General features: G+C 38.2%; 1 protein-coding gene and 1 pseudogene across 1 annotated transcript in view; one reads left to right on the forward strand and one right to left on the reverse strand.

The window, feature by feature from the left end:
- LOC135229414 (olfactory receptor 4C6-like) overlaps positions 1–26622 on the reverse strand; it is a 32794-nt gene continuing 6172 nt past the window's right edge. Inside the window, exon 1 of the mRNA XM_064279005.1 lies at positions 1–26622. This exon is cut by the window's right edge and continues 6172 nt beyond it. Within this exon, the coding sequence (XP_064135075.1) occupies positions 20398–21306 (909 nt within the window). The 5' untranslated portion in view covers positions 21307–26622 and the 3' untranslated portion in view covers positions 1–20397.
- On the forward strand, positions 17874–22371 carry LOC135229415 (olfactory receptor 4C11-like; annotated as a pseudogene).

Genomic DNA, 26622 nt, shown 5'->3' on the forward strand with positions numbered 1-26622 from the left:
TTGGTTCTAGGTTTAAAGAATGTCTCAGGGTGATAGTCTCAGGGAGTCCTCTGTTCTCTACTGTTCGTTTGTTTGCTTTTTTTTTTTTTAATAGCAATTTGAGTTCTACTGCACATTTTTCTTCCATTCTATTGTGATCCTGGTCAGAATGGTCAGTGATGGTAGCCAGGCACTGACTAGTTCTTTTTGTCTCAGGGTAGATGACGTTGTAGCTTATGTAGACTTGTCTCTTCTCAGAGTTTTGGTTACCTTTTACTGTTTTTCTCCTGGACAGGAAAGACAAATAATTGTGTCTTAAATGGTCAGCTTGCAAGCTTTTAATTCCAGACACTAGTCACTTCCTTAGGATGCAGATCATGATTTTTGTGAACTATGTTACGACAATTGACTGAGTTGTCCCGTGAAACTATGGTCCCAAGCTTTCAAACCCCAAAAGTCAGTCATGGAAGGAGTTTGCTTATGTCTGTGGAATATACGTATTTGTGTCTTCAACAAATCTATATGCTTGAACTGATATTTATATTTACACATGCCTATTTCAGGAAACCCTCGTGGCGTAGTGGCTAAGTGATACAGCTGCTAACCAAGAGGACAGCAGTTAGAATCCACCAGGCACTCCTTGGAAACTCTATGGGGCAGTTCTACTCTGTTCTGTAGGGTCGCTATGAGTCAGAATTGACTCGACTGCAGTGGGTTTGTTTTGGGTTTTATAGATATTTCAGAAACCTTGGTGGCATAGTAGTTAGAGCTATGGCTACAAACCTAAAGGTTGGCAGTTCAAAACTACCAGGCACTCCTTGGAAACTCTATGGGGCAGTTCAACTCTGTCCTATAGGGTCACTATCAGTCAGAATCGACTCGACGGCAATGTTTTGTTTTGTTTTTATAGATATTTCTATCTGCTCTTACCTATGTACCTACCTGTATACCAGTATGACTATATTCATCCATATATGCTCACTCATATTTTACTTTGGTTGTACTTTGCTTACTACATCCACATTTGATGCCACATTTCCCATTACCAAAAAAAAAAAAAACTGATTTCATGGAAGGCCCTAAAGATTCCGCAAGAAACCTGCTGGTACTAATAGAAGAATTTAGCAATGTTGCAACGTGTAAGATTAACACACAAAAAATCATCTGGGTTCGTCTACACTATCAAAGACTACTCCAAAAAAAAAAAAAAATCGAGAAAACAATATCATTAGCCTCCAAATTGATAAAATACCTAGGAATTAATGTAGCCAGGGACATAAAAGACATCCAACGAAAATGATAAAACATTACCATAAGACACCAAAAGAGACCTAGAAAAATGGAAAGGCATCCTGTGCTCATGGATTAGAAGACAGTATAATAAAAATGTCAATTGTACCAAAAACAATGTAGAGATAAAATACAATCCTGATAGAAATCCCAACAACATTCTTTACTGAAATAGAAAAATTAATGACCAACTTCATATGGAAAGGAAAGAAACCCTGAATAGCCAAAGCAATACTGAAGAAAAGGAACAAAACAGGAGGCCTTACACTCCCTGATATCAAAACATACTACACAGCCACTTAATCAAAATGGGCTGGTGTTTGTTCAGCAATTGATACATAGACCACAGGGACATATTTTTATCTATGAATGATTGATTTTCAACAAGGAGTCAAAGACCATTCAGCAGGACAGAAACAGTCTCTTTAATAAATGGTGCTAGCAAAACTGGATACCCACCTGTAGAAAAATTAAACAGGACCCATACCTCACACCATACACACAAATTAACTCAAAATGAATCAAAGACCTAGATATTAAACCTACAACCATAAAATCCCTGGAAGAAAACATAGGGAGAAAACTATGGGACCTAATCGTTTGTAAAAATAGGATAACCAACATAACACATACACAAATAGAAGACAAAATAGAAAATTGGGACCTCATAAAAATTAAAAACTTATGCTCATGAAAAGACTTTATTAAAAGAATAAATAGATAATCTACAGACTGGGAAAAATTCTTTGGAAACGACTTACCCAATAAGGACCTAATCTCTAAATTCTATAAAAAACTGCAAAAACTCAGCAACAAAAAGGCAAATAGCCTGATCACAAAATGGGCAAAGGACATGAACAGAACATTCACCAAAGAGGACATCCAAGCAGTCAACAGACATAGGAAAATATATTCACTATCATTATCCATTGTTGTTGTTGTTAGATGCCTTCTAGTAGGTTCCAAATCATAGCAACTCCCTGCAAAACAAAAGGAAGCACTGCCCTGTCCTGTGCCGTCCTCACCATCATTGCTGTGCTTGAGCCCATTGTTGCAGCCTCTGTGTCAATCCATCTTTTGACAGTCTTCCTTTTTTTCTGATGGCCCTCTACTTAAGGTCCTTCTCCCAGGACTGATTCCTCCTGAAACATGTCCAAAGTACATGTGATGAAGTCTTACCATCTCTGCTTCCACGAAGCTTTCTGGCTCTCCCAAATTTTCCCACTGTGTGCAGGGAGCCAGCTGTTTCCCTCTGTGTTGCCCATTGGTCTGAAGTATTCCCCTTGCTTTGCTACCATTGAAATCTCTTCCCTTCTTAGTGCCCATCCTTCTCAGGCCTCAGCAAGATTCAACAGCATTGTCTCGTAGCACCATGGTTTTTCTTCACCTCCTTCCAATTGCATGTACTTTGAACTCCCACTCCAATTAGTGTTGTCTTAAAAAAATAAAGCTACAGTTTCCTCAGATTAGCTCCTGTTCTGTGTTCCCTGATTGTGGTGTTGCCTTGCCCTGTCCCAAAATGGCTGCAATGAGCCAGTGCTCTGGATGTTAGCAGGTAGGTTCTCCCAGCTTCTGGGCAGTCCCTGATCCTCCTCTCTCCTGCTTCTGAACTCACCCTGACTCTCCAACACCTCAGCTGCTGTCCAGAGTACTTCACCATTTTGTGCAGCTCGTGGTGGAAAATATTTGAGTTTTCTTTTTCTGACAGATTTCTGCCTTACACAGGTTCCAGCTTTCACAAATTTTACTGTATTATTACATAAAAAGGAGAGTGGTCTCATTAATATTTTGAGTTTTTTTTTGTTAATATCATATTGTTTTTTAGGTGAAAGTTTACAGAGAAAACTAGGTTCTGATTTAACAATTTTTATACAGATCGTTCCATGATATTGGTTACAATTCTCACAACTTGTCAGCATTCTCATTATTTCCATTTTGTCCATTCTATTTGCATTGATCTAACTTCCTTCCCCCTCCTTGACTTCTCGTCTTTGCTTTGGGGTAAATGTTGACCATTTTGTCTCATACAGTTGATTGTTTAAGGGACGCATTACTCACGGGTGATATTGTTTACTTTATAAGCTAATCTATTATTTGGCTGATAGGTGAGCACCAGGAGAGGCTTCAGTGCCAAATTTAAAGGATATCTTAGGGTGACAGTCTCAGGGGTTCCTCTAGTCTCTACTGGTTCAGTAGGTATGACTTTTTTTCAGAAATTTGAGTTTTGTTCTACATTTTTCTACTATTCTGTCTGGGACCTTCTACTGTGTCCCTGCTCAGAATGGTCTGTAGTCATATCCGGGCCCATCCAGTTCTTCTGGTCTCAGGTTAGAAGAGACTGTGGTTCATGTGGGCTGTTAGTCCTGTGGACTATTTTCATCTTTAGTTTCCCTTCATTCTCTTTCATTCCAGATGAGTTGGGTTGTATCTTAGATGGACACTTGCAAGCTTTTAAGCCCCCAGACTCTACTTACCAAACTAGAGTGTAGAACATTAACTTTATGAATTATGTTATGGCAATTGACTAAGTTATCTCAGGAGTCTATGATCCTAAGCTTTGTAACCCCTTAAACCAATCCTGAGAGTTGTTCAGATTTGTCTAGGAAGTCTCTAATTGTGCTTCCAGGTGCTTTATTATGTATATGGATATATATGCAACACACACACACATATATATACATGTGCCTACAGACAAACCTATGCATCCACGAATACCTTCCTATATACATATATGCATATGCGTCATGCAAACCCTGGTGGCGTAGTGGTTAAGAGCTATGGCTGCTAACCAAAAGGTTGGCAGTTCGAATCCAGCAGGTGGTCCTTGGGAACTCTATGGAGCAGTTCTACTCTGTCCTATAGGGTCGCTATGAGTCAGAATCGACTCGACGGCAGTGGATATATATATAAATATATATATGTGTGTCATGAATTGAATTGTGTCCCCTCAAAGTATCTGTCAACTTGGCTAAGTCTTGATTCCCTTGTATGATTGTCTACCATTTTATTATCTGATGTGATTTCCCTATGTGTTGTAAATCCTATCACTATGATGTAATAAGATGGGTTAACTGCAGTTATACTGATGAGGTCTACAAGATTAGAAAGGGCCTTAAGCCAGCCTCTTTTGAGATATAAAAGAGAGAAGCAAGTAGAGAGATAGGGGGACCTCATACCACCAAGAAAGCGGTGCCAGGAGCAGAATGCTTCCTTTGGACCTGAGGTTCCTAAGCTGAGATGCTCCCAGACCAAGCAAAGACTGATGACAAGGACCTTCCTCCAGCACTGAGAGAGAAAGGCTTCCCCTGGAGCTGATGCCCTGATTTTGGACTTGTAAGCCTACTTGACTGTGAGAGAATAAATTTATCTTTGTTAAAGCCATCCACTTGTGGTATTTCTGTTATAGCAACATTAGGTGACTAAGACATTACTTAACCACTCATGTATTTTTTTTTGGTTGTTATTACTGTTGTTGCAAAATTTTATTTGTTGTAGCATTTACTGAAGTTTTTCCTTTTTCTTGTGTACTTCCAAGTATCTTCATTTACCAACGTCAGGTTGTGTAGACTTCGCCCATATTGGTATTGCCTTTCCCATCAACAAAAATAACAAATGTCTGCTATCTCGATAAGGAGCTCTGGTGGCACAGTGGTTAAGAACTCAGCTGCTAGCCAAAATACTAGCAATTTGAATCCACCAGCTGCTCCTTGAAAGCCCTATGGAGTAGTTCTAGGCTTTTTTTTAGGGTCACTATGAGTCAGAATCAACTTGATGGCAGTGGATTTGGTTTGGACTATCTAGACAATGAATCCCCATCCTTCCCCCTCCCATCCCTGGTAACCATCAAAGAATGTTTCTCTCTGTGTGTATATCTATTCTTGACTTTTTATAATAGCGGGATCATACAATATTTGTCCTTTTGTGATTGACTTGTTTCACTCAGCTTAATGTCCTCTAGATTCACCTGTGTTATAAGATGTTTTGCTGACTAATTATTCTTTATAGTTGTGTAGGTAATATTCCATTGTGTGTATGTACAATTTGCTTATCCATTCATCTGTTGATGGGCTCTTAGGTTGTTTCCATCTTTTTGCTATTGTGAATAATGCTGCAGTGAACACTGATGTGCCTATGTCTATTTGTGTCACTACCATTATATCTCTTGGGTATATACCTAGGAGTGGGGTTGCTGACTTATAAAGTATTTCTATTTTTAGCTTTTTTGAGGAAGCATAATACTGTTTTCCATAGTACCATTTTACAATCCTATCAGCAATGCATAAAAGTTCTAATCTCCCTACAACCTCTCCAGAATTTGTTGTTTTCTGTTTTTTTCATCATTGCCATTTTTGCAGGGATGTCACATATCTCACTGTAGCTTTGATTTGCATCTCTCTAGTGGCCAATATCATGATGAGGATGGCACAGGACCAGGCAGTGTTTGGTTCTGTTATACATAGGGCTGCTATGAGTTGGAACCAACTCAATAGCACCTAACTACAATAACATAATGGCTAATGATGTGAGCATGTTTTCATGTATTTGTTGGCCATCTGAATATCTATTCTCTTATGTGCAATGTCTGTTCATGTCCTTTTTCCATTTTTTGACTGGGTTGTTTATCTTTTTTTGTTGAATTATTGAAGTTTTCTGCATATTTTAAAGATTAGACCCTTGTCAGATATGTCATTGTCAAAGAACTTTTCCAGTCTGTAGGTTCTCTTTTTAATTTTTTTGATGAGCATAAGTATTTAATTTCTAGGATGTCTCAGTTACCTAAATTATCTTTTGTTCATGCATTTTCAGTTGTGTTTGATAGGCTATTTATGCCAAAAATTAAGTCCCCTAGTTTTGTTCCTTTATAATTTTACGTTTAACATTTAGGTCTTTGATCTATTTTGAGTTAGTTTTTGTGTATGGTGTGAGGTGTAGATTCTATTTCATTTCTCAACAAATGGCTGACCAGTTTTCCCAGTGCCATTTGTTAAAGAGACTGTTGCTTCCCTATTGAATGAACTTCAACTCTTTGTCGAAGCTCAACTGCCCATAGATGGATAGATTTACATCTGGGTTCTCAATTCTATTTCATTGATCTGTGTGTCTGTCATTGAACCAGCACCAGGCTGTTTGATTACTGTGGCTGTATAATAAGTTTTGAGATTGGGAAGTGTGAGGCCTCCTACTTTGTTTTTCATATTCAATATTGCTTTAGCTATTCAGGCCCCTTTTCCTTTACATATAAAGTTGAAGATTAGTTATTTTCAGTTCATTAAAAAATGTTGGAATTTGGATCAGGATTGCGTTATATCTGTAGATCACTTTGGGTACTGTTGACATTTTCACAATGTTAAGTCTTCCAATCCATGAGCATGGGATGTTTTTCCATTTATGTAGGCCTCTTTGGCTGTTTTGCAGCAGTGTTTTATAATTTTCCTTGTATAAGCCTTTTATGCCACTAAAAAAACTAGTTAGGTTTATTCCGAGGTATTTTGGGGGATGTCTTAGTTATCTAGTGCAGCTATAACAGAAATGCCACAAGTGTTTTTCTTTAACAAACAGAAAATTATTTCCTCACATTTTAGGAAGCTAGAAGTCCGAATTCAGGAAGCTGGCTCTAGGGGAAGGTTTTTTCTCTCTGTGGACTCTGGAGGAGGATCTTGTCTCTTCTGAGTTTCTGCTCCCAGGCAATATTCATGTGGCTTGGAGTTTCACTTCCCCCATCTCTACTTCTTTTGCTCTCTTCTTTAATCTTTTTGTATCTCTAAAGAGATTTTTTTAAAGAGATTTACTCAAGACACGCCCTACATTAATCCTGTATCATTAACATAACAAAGCCCATTCCCAAATAGGATTGTAACCAAAAAACAAAAACATATTTTTTGGGGGGTACAGGATTCAATCCATAACATTCCACCCTTTGACCTCCAAAAGTTCATGTCCTTGCCACATGCAAAACAAATTCACTCCATCACATCATGCCAGAAATTTTAAATCACCTCCAAGTTCAAATCTCATCTTCTGAGTCATCTAAATCAAATATGGGTGAGATGTTAGGCATATTCCATCCTGGGGCAAAGTCATCTTCATTTGTAAACCTGTGAAATATAGAATACTGATTATCTGCTTCCCAAATAGTGTTGGAACAGACACAGGTTATATATTTCCATTACAAATAGGATAAATTGAAGGGAAAGAAGGGTTAAAGGGCACCAAGCAAGTACAAATCCCAGCAGAATAAACTGCATTAGTTCTCACGCCTTTAGCATAATCCTCTGCATTCTGAGACCACAGATGTGGCTACTTTTGGCCTATTTCCTGCCTGTAGAACTCCAAAAGACAGACAACGTTCTTTCCTTTTTCTCTGTCCTCTTCAGCCTAAAATGATGTGTTTTCTGCTGTGGTAGTTGATTAGATCCATCAGTAACAGGCTTAATCTCTTAAAAAAAAAAAAAAAAAAGATTGTGTAGCCACATGCTTGGTGAACATCTTAAGATATGTTTCATAGTTTGTACAACAGAATTTCCCAAATCTTTAAGTTTTGTTTTAATTTTGCACAGTTCATTTTTAAGTCATCTCTTTCTTCTTGCATTTTACTATAAACAGCAAGAAGAAACCATGTGGCCCCTTTAAGAGCTTGCTTAGAAATCTCATCAACCAGATATCCAAGTTCATTACTTACAAGTTCTACCTTCCACCATTTGGACATAATTCAGACAAGTTCTTTGCCACTGCATAAAAAATATCACACTTCCTCCACTGCCAGTCACATGTTCATCTTTTTCTTTTATTGTCTCAACAGAAGTACATCCAATGTTCACATTTCTAAGAACATTCTTTTCCTGGAGCCATATGTATTCTCTAAGATGATAGAAGATTCTCTATAGTTCTTCTCACTTCCTCCTGAGCCCTCACCTGAATTTCCTTTGACGTCCATAATTCTACCAACATTCTCTTCAAGGAAATATAGGTTTTTAATAGGCACCTTAAAACTCTTCCAGCCTACATCCATTATCCAATTCCAAAGCCACTTCCACATTGTAGATATTTGTTACAGCAACACCCCCACTTCTAGTTAACAAATATCCCACTCCTGATACCAAATTCTGTCTTAGTTATCTAGAGCTGCAATAACAGAAATACCACAGGTGTGTGGCTTTAACAAACAGAAATTTATTTGCTCACATTTTAGGAGGCTAGAACCCTGAATTCAGGGTGCTGGCTCTGGGAAAAGCTTTCTTTCTCTGTCAGCTCTGGAGGAAGATCCTTGTCTCTTCTGAGCTTCTGCTCCTGGGCAATCTTCATGTGGCTAGGTATCTCACTTCCCCCATCTCTGCTTCTCTTGATTGATTGTTTAATCTCTTATAGCTCAGCACCATGCCTTAATCCTGTCTAATTAGCATAACAAAACAATCTAGTCCCATATGAGATTATAGCCACAGGCATAAAGACTAGGAATTATAACAATTATTTTGGGGGAAACACAATTCAGTCCATAATAGTGCACTGTTTTAAATGGTACTGTTTTCTTGTTTTCCTTTCAGAATTCTCTTTGTTAGTGTAGAGGAACCCAACTGGTTTGTGTCTTGATCTTGTACCTTGCCACTTTGCTGCATCTTTCTTGTGGATAATATTTTGAGTTTTATAGTTTCTTAGAGTAAGGCTAGGCTTCTATGAAAGGGAAACCCAGTGATAGAGTGGGTTAACATATAGGAATTTTATTCATCTTGATATAATGGTCCCATGTAAATGGCCCAGGATGGAAGGGCAGTACCTCTTCTCTTTTTCATTACAAGACCCAGGTTACTTCCAAGCAGTTGCTTGGTCACCTCCTAGAACTTTTATGTTCATAGTGTGATCCGCCTGTTAGTATCACTGGCATCACCTACGAGTTTGTTAGAAATGCAGAATCCTAGGCCAACTGCAGACCTTGTTATTAGTCATTAGGTGGTATCGAGTTGGTTCCAACTCATAGAGACCTTGCGTACAACAGAGAGAAGCACTGTCTGGTCCTGTGTCATCCTCACAATTGTTGTTATGTTTAAGCCTATTGTTGCAGCCACTGTGTCAATTCATCTCGTTGAGGGTCTTCCTCTTTTTTGCTGACCCTCTACAAAGCATGACATCCTTCTCCTTGGATTGGTCCCTCCTGATAACATGTCCAAAGTAAGTGAGATGAAACCTTACCATCCTTACTTCTAAGGAGCATTATGGGCGTACTTCCTCCGAGACAGATTTGTTCTTTCTTCTGGCAGCCCTTGGTATATTCAACATTCTTTGTCAACACCATAATTCAAAGGCATCAACTCTTCTTCAATCTTCCTTATTCATTGTCCAGTTTTCACATGCATATGGGACTACTGAAAACACCATGGCTTGGGTCAGGTGCAACTTAGTCCTTAAAGTGAACATCTTTGCTTTTTTACACTTTAAAGATTTCTTTTGCAGGAGATTCATCCAATAAAATACGTCATTTGATTTCTTGACTGCTGTTTCCAGGAGTGTGGATTGTGGATCCAAGTAAAATGAAATCCTTGACAACTCCAATATTTTCTCCATTTATCATGATGTCGCTTATTGTTCCAATTGTGAGGATTTTTGTTTTTTTGACGTTGAGGTGTAATCCATACTGATTGCTGTGGTCTTTGATCTTCATCAGTTAGCGCTTCAAGTCCTCTTTGCTTTCAGCAAGCAAGGTTGTGTCATCTGCATATTGCAGGTTGTTAATGAGTCTTCCAATCCTGGTGCTGCATTTTTATTTATATACTCTGGCTTCTTGGATGATTTACTCATCATACAGATCGAATAAGTGTGGTGAATGGATACAATGCTGATTGCACAACTTTGTTGAAACCATGTAGATTCCCCTTGTTCTGTTCAAACGACTGCTTCTTGGTCTATGTACAGGTTCCTCAGGTGCAAAATAAATGTTTTGGAATTCCCATTCTTCACAATGTTATCCATAATTTATTACGATCCACACTTTCAAATGCCTTTGCAGAGTCAATAAAACACAGACCTAATGAATCATAATTTGACTTTTCACCCTAGTTGATTTACATGTACATTATAGTTTGAGAAGAATTGCCCTACAGCATTATCATCTATAGCTGTAACACCCCTCACCCCCGGTTTTAGGTATCAAGAAGGGGAAATAAGCTTGAGAAGTACAATGTCAACATTTGCTATTTCAGCCTGGAAGTTACACATATTTCTCCTGTTCACATCCAATTGACAAGAACTTGGTCACAGAGCTGCACCAAGCTGCAAAGGAAGCTATGGAAAGTGAGCTCTTTTGGGGAGATCATGAACCTAGGTATCACCTATTACTGAAGAGGAAGGAGAGAATGGATTCACAGAAGCAAGGACTCCCCATTATTGTCAAGTACAAGTACCAGTGATAAAATGAAAATCTCTATCTTTAGTGTTCACATTATAGTGGATAGTGCTATTTCATAAAGCCCAATAAGAAGTCCATGGTTTTTATACATTCTCAAGATTAGTAGAAATTGTGTAAATATTATTCAAACTAGTGATTGCCTTTTTTTTTTTTTTATGAGAATATTTTAAATCCCCTACAATAAAAAAAAAAAAAAGTTCCTTGGAGTTGATTTTGACTCATAGAGGCCTTACAGGACAGAGTAGAACTGCCCCACAGGGTTTCCAAGGCTGTAAAGCTTTACAGAAACAGACTTCTACTTCTTTATCCTGTGGAGTGGCTGGTGGGTTTGAACTGCTGACCTTTGATAAGCAACCAAGTGCTTAACCACTGCACACCCGGGAATATTTTACAGCACCATAGCCTCCATTTTTCATTCTAACTCTCCTCCCCAACTGTGATGGTTAAGGTTGTGTGTCAACTTGGCCAGGCCATCATTCTCAGTGGTTTGATAGTTGCGGGATGTTGTGATCAGTTCCATGATGAGATTTGATGTTATGTGATCACCTCCATGATGGGATCTGCTGTGAGTGGTAAATCAGTGGAAGGGGAGTTTCCTTGGGCATGTGGCTTGCATTGAATGTAAGTGGATATTGTGACAGGGCATGTGGGCTTTTATTGGTTCTGGATCCTGCAGCTGGCTCCTGTTTATCAGATCTCGACAATATACAACAACAACAATTTCCAACCATATCTCCATTATTTACAGCCTACTTCTGCTAACTCTATTAATTCTTTTTTTCCCATTGTGACATATAAACCATTATTCCTGCCAACATTTTGCATGACACCAGCTATGCTCCTGCCTAAGAAACTTTGCACAGTTTGCTCCCTCTGTCTTAATTATTCTTCCCCCAAATATTTGCATGGCTTGTCCCTCACTTCCTTCAGTATCATATTCAAAATTGGTGTTTTTTTCTGTCCAAAAGATCAATGCTAAAAATAATCTTTAAATAAAATTTGTTTTAATTAATTGTTCTTGTGTTACTTGTTGTAAATTTAAATCCCTCTGTCATCTTCCTTCTTTTTTTTTTTTACTGATTTATCAACTTCAAAATATTTTAGAAATTGTGGAAAATTTAATTCATAATTTTCATGTAAATTTCTGTTATATATTTTATTAATATTATTAGGATTAATAATAATTATTATAGTTAACAGTAATATGTTCCATAATAGGAAAGTAAGGGAAGTTAATAAACTTGTCTAAAGTCACATAAACATAAGCAATGGAGTCAGAGAATTCAATCGCATCACACCTACTTGAGATTTGCCTACCATTTGAAAAGATTGTACTTAAAGGAGAAAGCCTTTGGTAACTTTCCTTGGTAACTTTTAGTGGTCTACATATCAATGTGAGTTTGAAAGTGTGCTTGTTCCTTACAGCAGAGTGTGTGGGTGAAGTGGAGGCAGAGATGTGGCTACATGAACACTTGGTAACTGAAATTGGAGGTGTCCCTTAGGACAAATGAAGTAGAAAGGAGGGCTCTGAGGACAAAATCTGACTGTGGACAACCTTGTCTGGGATTAATTGGCCCTATGGTTTGCTGCTATATTTTTTCATGGTTTGCTGTGCTGTTGGGCTAGCTGTGCAAAGTAGCTCATTGAGCCAATCTCTCAGGGTTGAACCCAGTGCCGTTGAGTCGATGAGTGGGGAAAAATGCAGTCCTTGGCCTCTGGAGGCTGGAATGCAGTTCTGGGCATCTGTGAACTTTTATGAAACCCCTATAAATATCTGAAGGAAGAAGAAAAAGACATACTTAATTCATGTGTTTTGTCAGGGAGTGTTTTGAGGGTAGTAGAACTGACATTAGAAAAATTTCTACCATAGAATAATGAGAATATTTTTTGTTTTAGAAAATTTTAAGTGCAGAAATAAGAAACTTAAAAAAATTTTCTCTTGCTAGCATTACAGACCCTTTCATAGAGTTTAATTCAGGCCTTCTAGGAAGAGTTAGTTATCTGTGGGGCATTTATTTTCTCTTCTGATAGCTCCTGCAACAGAAAGCCACAGTAGACCTATCTCAAGTACAATTTGCATGTTGCAATGCACTGTGCATAGTTAATCTTCAAAGTAAATTAGAATTGAAAAAGAGAAGACTATGAGTTCTCCGTTGAATGTTATTCCTTCACTTACAAGAAAAAAGGTAGGTTTTTCAAACCCCGCTGAAATATTTCCTTTCTCTTGCCTCCCATTTCAGTGCTGCTTCTGTATAATTTTCCAACACCACCCCATTTTTTTAGGACAGTTACCATCATCTAGTTATGTCTCCTAAGAAACTTGAAGTTCCAGGAACGTATTTCCCACAGTGATGGGAAGGTTCTGATGTTTCAGGGACCCTCAACTTTCACTGGGCTCTGCTTGGTGCATCCCTGCCTCTGAGGCCAATTCTGATGGAAAAAAGGGGGTGAAACAAACTATTCCCTGGCACCAAGACCAACCTGAAAGAATATCCTACCTTCAGACTATTTGCAAGGTTTAAGTTCAGGAAAAGCATGAGGATGCATAAGTGAATACAATATTGGGTGTCCAGGACCCACCGTCAACCCTGCTTAGAGCCTAAAACCACACCTACTTCTGGAGTTGGAGAAAAAGACAACATGAGGCATGGAGGAGGGAGAAGAAATCTCTTTAATAAAATCCTGGGATAGACTATTTAATCCCTAACATAGTTCTTTGCTCACCCTTGCTTGCCCTAGGGATTTCTCCCTTTTATCCCCATCCTGATCCTTCCTCCTTCTCTTAGCCACAATGACTTATTTTTTTCCCTTTTGATCTGACTCTTTTTTTTTTTCTTTACCCCCTCCTCAGTATTATTTTTCAAGTATGAACATAAAATGCTGATCTCTTTGTTTTACCCATTCTGGAATTTCCATGCATGAACACGCCAGCAGCTTCCTTCTTTACCTGTTTATGTTTCCTGGGCTTTGTGTTGGCTCTATTTGGATAGCTGGAGACTGATGTTTTGTACGGCAGTGTAGGGTGAAGTGTTAGAGAGAATGCTATGGAGACCAAAGACTGGTTTTGGTCTTGGATTTACTCTAACTGCTCTCTGCTAAACTCTGCCTCCCAGCTTAACACAAAGTGCACAAAGTAGAAAAAAGCTAACTTGCCTTACTTAACTCATGCGATATTATAAAATCAATGGACAAAAGATGTTGAAGCAAAAATGAGAGAAGAATATAATCAGGGACTACATGATTCAACAAATATTTAGTTTTGGGCTGTGGAAGGCCACTAGCAAGAGAGTGACTTGGGGAAATACAGATAGGCTTCTCTGAGGAGATGTTTTTTGAACTGGGTACTCTCTCCATAGGTAGAAATGAAAGTTTAGGTTGTAGCAGAGGTAGGGGTGTTCAGCTGACGTCGGATGTGAAAAAATCGGAATGAGATGGTCTGGGTATACTAATGAGAAACATTAAGTGTCAGACTTGACTGGAGCATGCATTGGCAGAAGTCCGGAGAAGAAAAGTAAAAAGCAAGATTCTGTTACAGAGCTGGAGGGCTTGAAAGCCATGATGAGCACCGCAGACAGAGATTATTAAAATCATAGTAACCATTTTATTTATGACTCATCACATTTTTTTGAATGCGAACTTCGTGTTTTTAAGGGATGACAATGGGGTAAAATGAGGGAGAGGGGATTGCTGAATTTATGTTCTCCTTCGCTGTTTAGAAATGTAGAACAGGCATCTCAGTAAAAGCTTGTGAGAATCCACTTAAAGAATTCCAGAACTATCCATTTTATTATATCCCAGTCTGTATTTTTGTTAAGCATGAGTTAATCATTCTCACAGTGAAAACCTACACGAGTATAGCAATACATACTGTTTTTATTTCATCTAATTGTGTGAGACTTTTTATTTAAATTTTAATGACTGCTCTACTGTGTGACAAGGTTCTTATGTTAAAATTGAGAGGAAAATTATTTTCTTGAGCGCCCTCAATGAAAGTAAGGATATTCAGGCTTAGGTACGAACCAACTTGACCAAGGTCAAGTGACATTTAAAGACATAGATGAGATTATAATCCACCTCTCTGGGCTCCCTACATGTTTTTTGCCTCCCACAGAGATGAGTTGAGAGTTAGCACTTTGGATCCTTCTTTAAGAAAGGAAGTGACAAGTCTGAAGCCACTGATGAATCATATTTGGGATAACTTCAGAGCCAGTCTCTATTTTGTTGAGGCTACAGTGAATCCAGATCCCTGGGCAGTGTACAGGGTCTGTGCTTGTCTAGTAACCTACAGGGTGGCAGTTTAAACCCACCCAGTGGCACCGTGGAAGAAAGTCCTGGTGAACTGTTTCTGTGAGGATTACAACCCAGAGAACCCTCGGGAGCAGTCCTACTCTGTAACACACGGAGTTGTCAGAAGTCTAAATTAACTCCATGGCAACGGATTTCATTTGGTGTTTTACAGTGAATCTACTTGAATCCTCTCCATTGACTTTCTAAGTGCAGGGACGGAAAGAAAGTCTTCAGTAGGTCTCCAGAATCTTGAAGAAGATAGGCACTTTGTTATAGAAAAGCTCAAAGTTCAAATGGACTAAATTCAGTTAAAAAAAAAAAAAAGATGGCTAAATTCCATTAAACAACTTGGAGTAGGTACCTGATAAATCTTAATAGAAGGTGCTGTTATGTTTTTATGCCTCCAAATTTTCTACTTTGCCAATAGAGAATATCAGATATTTATAACTTGGCTTTTATGGCCTTCAGCTACGAAGGCGACTTACTTTTCCAACTTTTCTACCACAGCTTTTGAGTCTGACCAAACTAGAGGGTTCATACTGATCTGTTTTCTTAATATAGCATGTGCCTTACCACCACTAAATTTTTTATTTCATTTCTTGTCATCTAAATGCCCACATTCCTTTGCTTTTGATTCCAAACTGTTCACTACCAAGATCTTGTTTTATCTCTGCTTTCCTCTTATCATGGGTCCCTTGTAATGATGCTATTACATACTTTTGATTGATGTTTCTCTTTTTTATGTCTTAGAGATATTTAGAACTCTCAATCCTAGCTTCTGATCATCATAAGAAAACTATTGTCATCCACAGTGCTGATATGATTTCAGCCACTCAGCAAAGGAACTTAATATTTTAATGCAATGGTATAGCTTTATTATGGATATATAAAAAATTTGAATTAATATTCTTGAAAAATGGAAAATCTCTCTTGTAAATCCAGTAGTGAAAATCATAATGAAAATAACCACTCTTATTATGGGTACTGAGTACTGGCATCTAATAATCTGATTAAGTCAAGTTATTTAATCTTCGCAGCAACCTTAAAGCATATATTATTTTATTATTTCTGTTTTACAGATGAAGAAAACAAAGCACAGAGATATCAAAGAACTTGTTAAATGTCACACCTCTGATGAACAGTGGGGTGAGGTTTGAAACTAGACAATGTGACTTCAGACTCTATGTATTGATCACTCTGCTAACATATCTCCTCTCAGTTCTAAGTCTGAAAGTTTACATCTAATAGAACTTGGTTTGGAACTTGGATCTTTCCAGTTAAAATTATAGCTCACTTTTTACATAATTTTGAATTCTTCACTTTTTTTTTCAATCTATCCTTGAGAAATTTGTGCTTTTCTCTCTGCATGTGGTTTCTTCTCTTCTAGTACATATTGCATAATGTCTTACTTTATTAATGATCTCCAAATAAAGTTTTTAGAAGAAGTATCCTGGGGAATTCAGAATAAAGAAGGTTATATATGAGTAAAAACAATACTGAGGTTGTTAGAATATTAGAAAGTATATGCAAGTCAAATTTATAGATAGAGAAGCTCAATATTCTATTTTAAAGCTAAGTTAAGGGAATAAGTTCAAGACAAAGATAAAGAGTAGTTTCCCTCCATCATGCCAACCAAAAGCATCGCTGTGGGTTGAATTGCACCCTCCCAAAACGTGTTGTAAATCCTAGCTTCTATGCCTGTGGTTATATTCCTATTTGGGGATGGGTTGTCTTTTTTATGTTAATGAGACAGAATTAGTGATAAAACAGATGAAACAAGAAAGCTGGGAAGGCAAGATAGGGGAGGAAAGATACTAAGCCACATGAAGATTACCCAGGAACAGAAGCTCAAAGAGACGAGGACCTTCCTCTGAGCCAACAGAGACAGAAAGCACCCTGAATTCAAACTTCTAGCCCCCTGTTTGTTAAAGGCACCTATTTGTGGTAATTCTATCCTAGCAGCACTAGATAAGTAAGACAAACATCATCCAGACATTCATTATGTCATGAACATCAGAGAAGCTCACATCTTGACTACTAGAGGCATAGATGATAAATTGTCAAAACAGTTTAGTTGTAAAGCATATACCACTCAAGATCCTAAAGAGCCAGGGATAATAGACACAAAAATGAGTCAACAGAACTGAAAATATGTTCTTAAGAAGGAATTCTCCAACAATAAAATTATTGCTTAATTACATTGGAATGGTGTTTTTCAGATTTCAAAGCACATAGATAAGATGCATAATGCATCAAACATATAAAAAAAACCCCAGTGCCATCAAGTCTATTCCGACTCATCGCCACCCTATAGGACAGAGTAGAACTGCCCCATTGGGTTTCCAAGGAGAGCCTGGCGGATTTGAACTGCCGACCCTTTGGTTAGCAGCCGTAGCACTTAAGCACTACGCCACCAGGGTTTCCATCAAACACATAGTCATGTAAATGTCTGTGTGTAAATCTTTTTTTAAATTCTCATGATAACTCAGAATAAGGTAGAGCAGATATTGGTACTTCATTTTTCATATGAAGGCCAAGTTTCAAAGCAGTTAAGTCACTTGCCCAGGGAAAGAACAAGTTTTATAGTTCTCAGTCTTGGTAAAAAATCAAAGTTTGTAAAGGAGGCATATATATATATATATATAATTTTTTTATTCAAAAAATACAAAAGTGCTGGGCCAATCAGACAGTTTCTAAATGAATCAACAGATAAATCTGGGAGAGGTCTGTGCATCTGTAGATTTACAAAGATTCCTGGGGAATTTTGGTGCACGCCAAAGGTAATTGGAGGTAACAGAACATGGAACAGAACCAATTAATTCAGAGTTTAGCCAAATGATTTTCCCAAAATGTCACTTTTTTTCTCTCTGCAGATTAAACCTTTGTCAAATTCATCCCACCTACAGCCACTTACATAGTGATGAATAACAGTGTGACCGAATTCATTCTGTTTGGGTTGACACAGGATGCTGAAAAGCAGAAAGCAATATTTGGAATCTTCTTGATTCTTTACCTTTTGACTCTGCTGGGGGATTTTCTCATTGTGGTGACTATTAAGACAAGTCATACCCTTGGGAGTCCCAAGTACTTTTTCCTATTCTACCCGTCCTTTGCTGATGTCTGCTTTTCTACAACTACGGCACCCAGGTTGATTGCGGATGCTCTATCCTAGAAGAAGACCATTTCCTACCGTGAGCGCATGACTCAGGTCTTTGCAGCCCATTTCTTTGGGTGTATGGAGATATTTGTGCTCATCCTCATGGCTTTTGATCACTATGTGGCCATTTGAAAGCTGCTGCAATATAAACAACCACCATGAGCAGGTGTCTGTGGTGTGCTGGTGATTCTGGCCTGGGTGGGATCTTGTATCCATTCTTCAATACAGATTTCCTTGGCTTTGATATTGTCCTTCTGTGGTCCCAATGTGATTGATAACTATTTGTGTGACTTGCAGCCCTTGTTGAAACTTGCCTGCATGGACACTATGTGATAAGTTTGCTGCTGTGTCCAATAGTGGGGCCATATGCATGATGAGTTTCACGCTCTTGCTTATATCCTATGTTGTCATTTGATACTCTCTGAGAAACCACAGTGCAGAAGGAAGGTGAAAAGCTCTTTCTACCTGCATCTCCCATTTTATTGTGGTAGTCATGTTTTTTGGTCCATGTATATTCATGTACACACACCCACCAGCTACATTTCCAGTGGACAAGATGGTGGCTGTGTTTTATACAATTGGGACACCCTTTCTCAACCCTCTGATATATATACTGAGGAATGCAGAAGTGAAAAATGCCATGAAAAAGTTATGGCGTAGCAAATTATGACTTCAGCTGATAAATATGGTGTATTTAATTTACACTTCCTTAACACATTAGTTTTTGTTACATGGACAGGAAAGGTGAAATACTCCTAACAGGAAACAGTCCTAACAGGAAGCAGTCAATGTATATCAACATGTTATTGGTCCATTATATACACATTTAATATTCTGAGAGGACTGCATTAGACTATGAGTACTTAAAGCTCATAACCATTGTAAACAACCTATAATGAGCCTTACTTGGATTCTATCAACACCTGACCATTTTCACTTGGTAATTTAACTTCTTGTAGACATTTTTCTCCAGAAAGAAATGTGCTGACTAATCACAGGATAATCGTGTGCATGTGTGTCCACCAAATTCCTTTTACAAATCTTTTTCTAGTACCATATGAATTTGGTCAACATGAGCCAATCTGTAGGAGACTGGAAAGTTGCAGAATTCAGATTGTCATTTTGCCAGTATGAGCATTTGATAGGATGCTCCTTGAAGATGATACATTGGACACCTGTAGCTGAGCCTGCCCTACTGGGCAATCCTGTGCTGATACCACTAAGTCTCTCTTTCTGCCTAGATTTTTCTGATCTCAGTCCCTGCAGCCACCAATGTGGAGGATCATATGCTAGTCTGTCAGAATAGCACTCTCTAGAAGTGCCCTTTCAGCATGCACGTACACATGTATGTGTAAATGCACACACACTCACAAATACAAACAAATTTTAAGGTACTTGACTGGAATTTTAAGGTACTATGACCTCTGGTTGACAGACAATTAAAAATTAAAGTAGGAGGTGATGTCAGCCAAATGGCAGAGTAGGTAACTCCAAACATGTCCTTCCACAGAAACATCAGAGAAACGAGTACCGACATGAGAGGCAGGCATACCTCTACTCCCATGGTGGGGCAGGGGAATTCTCTACATCCAAAGCTGTTCTCACAAACCACTCTTCCAGTTTATACTGACCAGGTTTCATATTCTTTACTTAGTTGTGAGGGTTCTTATCTTCATCATTCACTGCCTTCACTGTAGTAGCAGGTATGGTGTGATCTGGAACGCACTTTGTAATTTCACTTATCATGTGTAGCCAAAATTTCAATCTTAACACCTCGTTACATTAGAAATGTGAAATCATGATTCGTATCATTGCCGAAATTCAAAAGAACTGATTTCTCCTTAGGAAGGGCTTACACAGTACTCGAATTTGAGAAATAACTTGTGTGCACACATGTGAAAGGTACATTTTATGGACAAAAGTTTGTATAGTTAAACTTTACCTGTAAACAGGAAAAACTACAAAATGAATTATAGCTCTTAGATCTGATAATGGAGTTCCAGTAGTGAGGTAAAAGGACTGACCTGGGAAGGCTAAAGGGGAAAGGGTAACCACCACAAGGATGAGATTAGGAGGAAGAAAAGAAACCTTGAAAATCAGTATCATAATTTCTATGTTGTAAATATCCTAAACAATAAATCAGACTTGTATTTCTAAAAGATCCCTCTGGATTCTTCTGGAACTTGGGCTGTTTTATTTCTCACACATCTTGGAAAGAATGACTTCTCTTTAGGAGAAACTCATAATGTTTTCAGCATGATGACAGTTACTTGCCATCTAAAGTCTCTCATTGCATCCAAAGTTTCTTCATGGTATTTTTCACCTCTGTGCTTCTCAGGATGTAGATCAAGGAATTTAACATGGGTGTGATGATAGACTCCGACATAGCCATTGCCTTGTCTATGGGATAAGTGGCCACAGGTGTTACGTACAAGAAAACAAATGGCACAAAGAACAAGACAATCACTGTGAGGTGGGAGCCACAGGTAGACAGGGCTTTGCGCCATCCTTCAGAGCTATAAGACTTCAAAGAGCAGAGGATGATCATGTAGGAGACAATGAGGATAAGAAAGATGGTCACGCACATCACCCCACTATTGAGGATGACCAAGAGGCCCAGGACGCAGGTGTCCATGCAGGCCAGTGTCAGCAACTGAAACAAGTCACACATAAAGTGATCAATGACATTGGGACCACAGAAAGGTTTTTGGTACATGAAGAGAAGCTGTATCATTGCATGCAAAAATCCTCCCACCCAGGCCCCTCCCAGCAGCAGGCAGCACATCCGAGAACTCATGATGGTCCTGTAGTGCAGGGGCTTACAGATGGCCACATAGTGGTCATAGGCCATCACAATGAGAAGGATGATTGACACTCCACCAAAGAAATGTTCTGCAAAGAGCTGGGTCATACAGCCTTTGAGGGAGATGGTAGTGCTCTCAGAGAGGGAATCCACAATCATCTTGGGGGCGACGACAGAAGAAAAGATGGCATCCATGAGGGACAAGGAAGTAAGGAAAAAATACATAGGTGACCTCAGACTCTGACTTGCAGTCATAGTTACCACAATGAGTAGGTTTCCCAACATGGTGACAACATACATGATTAGAAACACAGCAGAAAATATTTTCCTCAGCTCTGGGTTTTTCGTAAGACCCAAAAGAATGAATTCAGTCACATTGTTTTGGTTTCGCATTTACCAGGTACTGATATGAGCGCTGGCTGAGAGTCGGAAAATCTAAAAAAGCAACATAGTGTTTATAGTTAGTGACTATTTGGCGTCATTCATTTGGCTCAATGTGTGTTTGGAGAGGTAGAGGCAGTAACCAGGTAAACCAGAGAATTTTAGGACAAGGCAAGGAATTTCTGAGGGCAATGGGAAACCAAGGGAGAGTATAAAACAAAAGAGTATTATAATTTCTTAATTGTAAATAGCCTGAATTATAAATCAGGCTTACATTTTTAAAAGATACCTGTGGATTCTAGTGGAAGCTGGACAGCTTTATTTCTCACATATCTCTGACAGAATGAATCTCAGGGGAAATTCATAATGCTCTCAACATAGTGACAGTTACTTGCCAACCAAAGTCTAGACCAGATGCCATGGAGTAGATTCTGACTCATGGTGACCCCATGAATGTCAGAGTAGAACTGTGAGCAATAGGGTTTTCTATGGCTGATTTTTCAGAAATAGATTGCCAGGCCTTTCTTTCGAGGTATCTCTGGGTGTATTCAAACCTCTAACCTTTTGGTTTGCAGCCGAGGCCATAAACTGTATCACCTGGGACTTCACATTTCTCAAGGTTCTTAATAGATTACTAAAGATGAAGTGGGCACCAATACAATTAATGATATTTTATAGAACAAAAGGAAACGGCAGTGAACTCTGAACTGAATAGAGAATACTAGTATTAGCCCTTTCTCCAGGCTTGAGAGTGGATTTGATATCAGGGACTGGCTATTATTTCTCTGTCAGTCAGACTCAATGATGACAGCTATCAGCTTTAGTCGGTAAACATTTGTATTTCTAGACTTGCTTCAGCCATAATCAAGGATCAAACCATACCCCAAATTTCCAATTCAGCTCTGAATCACAACCCTCAGCTACTTTTGTGATATTTCTTTTCTCTTTCCACAATGGTTCACTGAAGAACATTTTCGAAAGACCGCTCAAATGAAGAAAGGGACAATCTTAGTTAACATTTTTCTTTTTCTTTGTCAGTCCACTTCCCTCTTATTCCCTAATTATTTAAGCAGACAACAAGTATTTTAAAAACTCAGAGGATGCTGCAAATTTGAACAATAAAAAGCATCAGATGTGGCTTGTTTCCTTAAATAAGGGCAGACCTAGTAAATTTAAAATAATGACAAAGAAATAAGTGATAACTGAAGAAATGAAAGAAAAGTAAATTATTGAAGTTTTAAAGCTAGACAAAGGCTATTCCCAGCAGGGGGACAGCATGTGCAAAGACCCAGAAGGAGGGATAAGAGACATGGTTCAGGGCAGAACAGAAAGCTAAGGTCTTAGAGTTATGTACATCAGGTTCTAATTTCGACTTCTGGAACGCTTTTTAGCTGTGTAATTAGCTAAAAGTCATTTATCCTTCCAGATTTGCATTTTTATTTAGAAATATTGAATTTGCATATTTATAAATGCATTTTAATAATATAAATTTATATAAACATTGCTGGCATCATGTATGCAAATGCACTGTACATTGAATTTTAATCAATGATTTATCATTGACAACATTCCAGGTCAGTATAAGGAGATTTATAATATTCCCAATTTTCTGCTGCTACAATGCTACAGTGAATGTCTTGTATTGATATATCTATGACTATATCAGGGAAACCCTGGTTGCATAGTGGTTCAGACCTGCAGCTGCTGAACAGTTTCCAGGTGCTCCTTGGAAACTCTATAGGGGCAGCTCTACTCTGTTTTACAGGGTTGCTATGAGTTTTGGCACAGTGGTTAAGAGCTAAGATGGTAAGTTGGAATCCACCAGATGCTCCTTGGAAACCCTGTGAGGCAGTTCTACCACGTCCTTTAGGGTCACTGTTAGTCAGAATCAACTAGACAGCAACTGGGCCAGGTTATAACAATATAGATACAGGTAAAGATATATAGCAATAGATTTAAGTATTTCTGTAAAGTGAGTTTCTGCAATAGAATTGTAAAATCACAGGATAGGAACATTTTACACTTGGATAACCAAACCAAACCCATTGCCGTCAAGTTGATTCCAACTCAGAACACTGCAGGACAGAGTAGAACTACTCCAAACGTTTTCCAAGGGGCGGCTGATGGATTTGAACTGCTAGCCTTTTGATTAGCAGCTGTTGCTCTTATCCACTGTGCCACCAGGGATCCACTTGGATAAAAAAAAAAGATATTGGTAAATTCTCCTTACAAAATGGTCATGCCTGACAATAAGGTATTAGACAGCTTTTATGTTTCTATCAGTTTTGTCTTTCTTGTTTATATCAATTCCTTTTCATTTGTATTATTTTTATTATTATAGAAGCATGCATTCTTTATCAGAATATAATTCAGAAGAATTTTTAGTAAGTAAACATTTAAACTCCTTTCATAAAGGACAATTATTCTTTCTCTAAGTAGATTTGTCAATAATCGATGTACTCATCTCAAAATAATAACTGTAATAACAATAACATTTATTAAGCATAGTGACTTGTTCACTTCCTTGAGTCCACAGAGTTACTGCATAATATAGCCTGCTTTTGAATCCAGGAAGCTGGACTCTGGAGCTGATATTTCTTTCTGAATTCACCTGGGCTATATATAATACCTCCATCGAAATCTAAGTACCTAGATGGCTCTAGTGATTGCACTTGGACTGTCAGTTTTATATAGTCAGTGGACTTGTAGCTCTGAAGCTTCCTGAGTATCAAGCTAGGTTTTTCTCTTACCGTTAAAGTACTTTAAAGTAACCTCTTTAGTGCATATATTACCCCATGTTTTGCTTTGTTTTCATAAAAATTAATGGCAAATTTGTGGGTTTGTAACTAACTCCAGCAGAATTTTGTAGAACGGAAGTGGCAATAATGTTTTAATTTTTGGTATTGGAATCTACAATAATTTCTCAGTGTTTCCACAGAATGCTCCTAAATTACCTCTATCCTCACCGTCACCAAACCACCAGCATTACCAAGGCAGTCCCCACCACTACCACCACCTTCATCACTGTGGTCACCACTGTCGTCGCCAACACTGCAACTACTACTGCCATTACCACCAACACCAGTATCATCACCAACACTGCCACCACCACAATCATTACTACTGCCACCACTGCTATCTTTGTCATTGCCATCACCACTGTCACCACCACCACCGTCATTCCTAGAGGTAAACCTGCTTATAAGAAAATTTTGTAGTTGTTTTGTTTTACCTATAAAGAAATACAAAAATTCAGCTCATTCCTAAATTAAAACTGTCAATCTAAAATTTAAGCATTACCCTCTAAACATCACTAATTTTAGGAAAAAGAATACATTAATAAAGTTAACACTTAGAGCTTAGTTTTTAGAGTTGGTCAAAAGTGGAAAGTTGTAGAAATAAAGACTCTAATCATTTCAAGTCTAATCCAAGATCTTATCTCACCCAAGATTCGTTCGCATAAAGCAACTTCTCCAGAGAGTCCAAGAACCAGGTGAAATGATTCCAGCTTAGTTTTTCTTACTGTGGAAGTAAGCTGTCCAGGATATAAATGGAGAAAAGCCATCCAATCATTAAATACTGGTCAAATTTGTCGAACTACGATTTTTATTGCTTTTGAAGAGAGATTTAAAGCAGAAGTTGTAGGTATCTATGAATCTAATGAAGAAGTGTACATTCTGTTTTACCAAGGGATTTATTTATATTCTTTCCAATTAAAAAGGATTGCTGACGAGGGAGCCAAGCAGAGAATTTACTGAATCATTCAGGTCTCTTTTGAATCTCAGCGGATTGTATGTTAAGATCAAAGTAGAAACTGTTTTTGTTCAGTTTCTCAGAAGATACATCATGGATCCAATGCTCTCCTTTGGGATATAAGAGGGCAGAGGGCATGTTTGAACAGCTGTGACAAGGCACAGATTTATACCATTCAGTTGTAGCCCTCGAGGCTAGATCTCCACTGACAGAGGCTAATCCCCACCCCAGTGAATTCCCATTCACCCACCTTAATAATAGGGTGTTCTCAGAAGCAGAATGTCACTAAGACCAGGCCAACATGCAGAAACCTAGACCACAATGTTAACAATTCAGTCATTTGTTCATGCACTGTGATGTGTATCTCAATTACAGAATGGCCACAATTTTAAATAGTTAGAATATAGCAACAGGAAGGAACCTGAGTCAAATCCCATCTCTGGATTCGACCTCCCACACAGAAGTAATATCTGTTCCTGGAGGGCCACCATCAGGGTCAGAAAATTTGTACCCGGGCATAAAAATATATTTAATTTTTTCTAATTTATTAATAAATGGCATTTTCAATTAATATTGTTTTTCTATTTTTGGAATAATAGGTTACAATTTTCATTCCTTCTCCATCTTATAAAGTGATTTCATTTACATTAACTTTTTTATCTTCAACACCTTATAAGGTTATCAGAGTTAGGATGATTATTTCAATTTTCAGAATCTAATCCTCAAAGATTATCCATAGACTTATTTTTGCTGTAGAATCATTTTTTACAAATTGTCTGATATTACCCCATCAGACATGGGGTCTGAAGTTACCCCATGGTCACCAGAGCCGTTTAGATATGGGTTAGAATCAACTTCTCTTGGTGGGGAAGAATGGGGAGAGAGTAATATGAGTTTCTATATAGTAAATTCTTGAAAATTCTAACTCAGCTGTTATATTAATGACTATTCACATATGCATCCAATCCCTCTCTATCACACTGTTGTTGTTAGGTGCTGTTGATCCAGTTCCAACTCATAGTGAGCCTATATACAACAGAACGAAACACTGCCCGGTCCTGGATCATTCTCAAAATAGTTTCTTTATTTGTGCCTACTCTTGCAGCCACTGTGTCAGTTCAACTCCTTAAAGGTCTTTCTCTTTTTTGCTGACCCTCTGCTTTTCCAAGTATGATGTTCTTCTCCACGGACGGGTCCCTCCTGATAACACGTACTAAGTACATAGGACAAAGTCTCACCATCCTCACTTCTAAGGAGCATTCTGCCTGTACTTCTTCCAAGACAGATGTGTTTGTTCTTCTGGAAGCCCACGATGTATTTAATGTTCTTCACCAACACCATAATTTAAAGGCATCAATTCTTCTTCAGTCTTCTTTATTTGTTTTCAAGCCCCATGACACTAAAAAAAAAAAACCTTCTTTTATTTCCTTTATCACATTTGTCATTATCTGATTATATCTTTCATTTAGCTTTCATTTGCTTATTATTTATCTGCACCTAACTAGAATATAACCAGTAAGAAAACTTTGACCTTTCTGTACTTCTGATTTGTATAGTACATGAATCTCTGGGAGG

This window comes from Loxodonta africana, unplaced genomic scaffold, assembly GCF_030014295.1.
Source record: "Loxodonta africana isolate mLoxAfr1 unplaced genomic scaffold, mLoxAfr1.hap2 scaffold_29, whole genome shotgun sequence".
NCBI classification, from domain to species: Eukaryota; Metazoa; Chordata; class Mammalia; order Proboscidea; family Elephantidae; genus Loxodonta; species Loxodonta africana.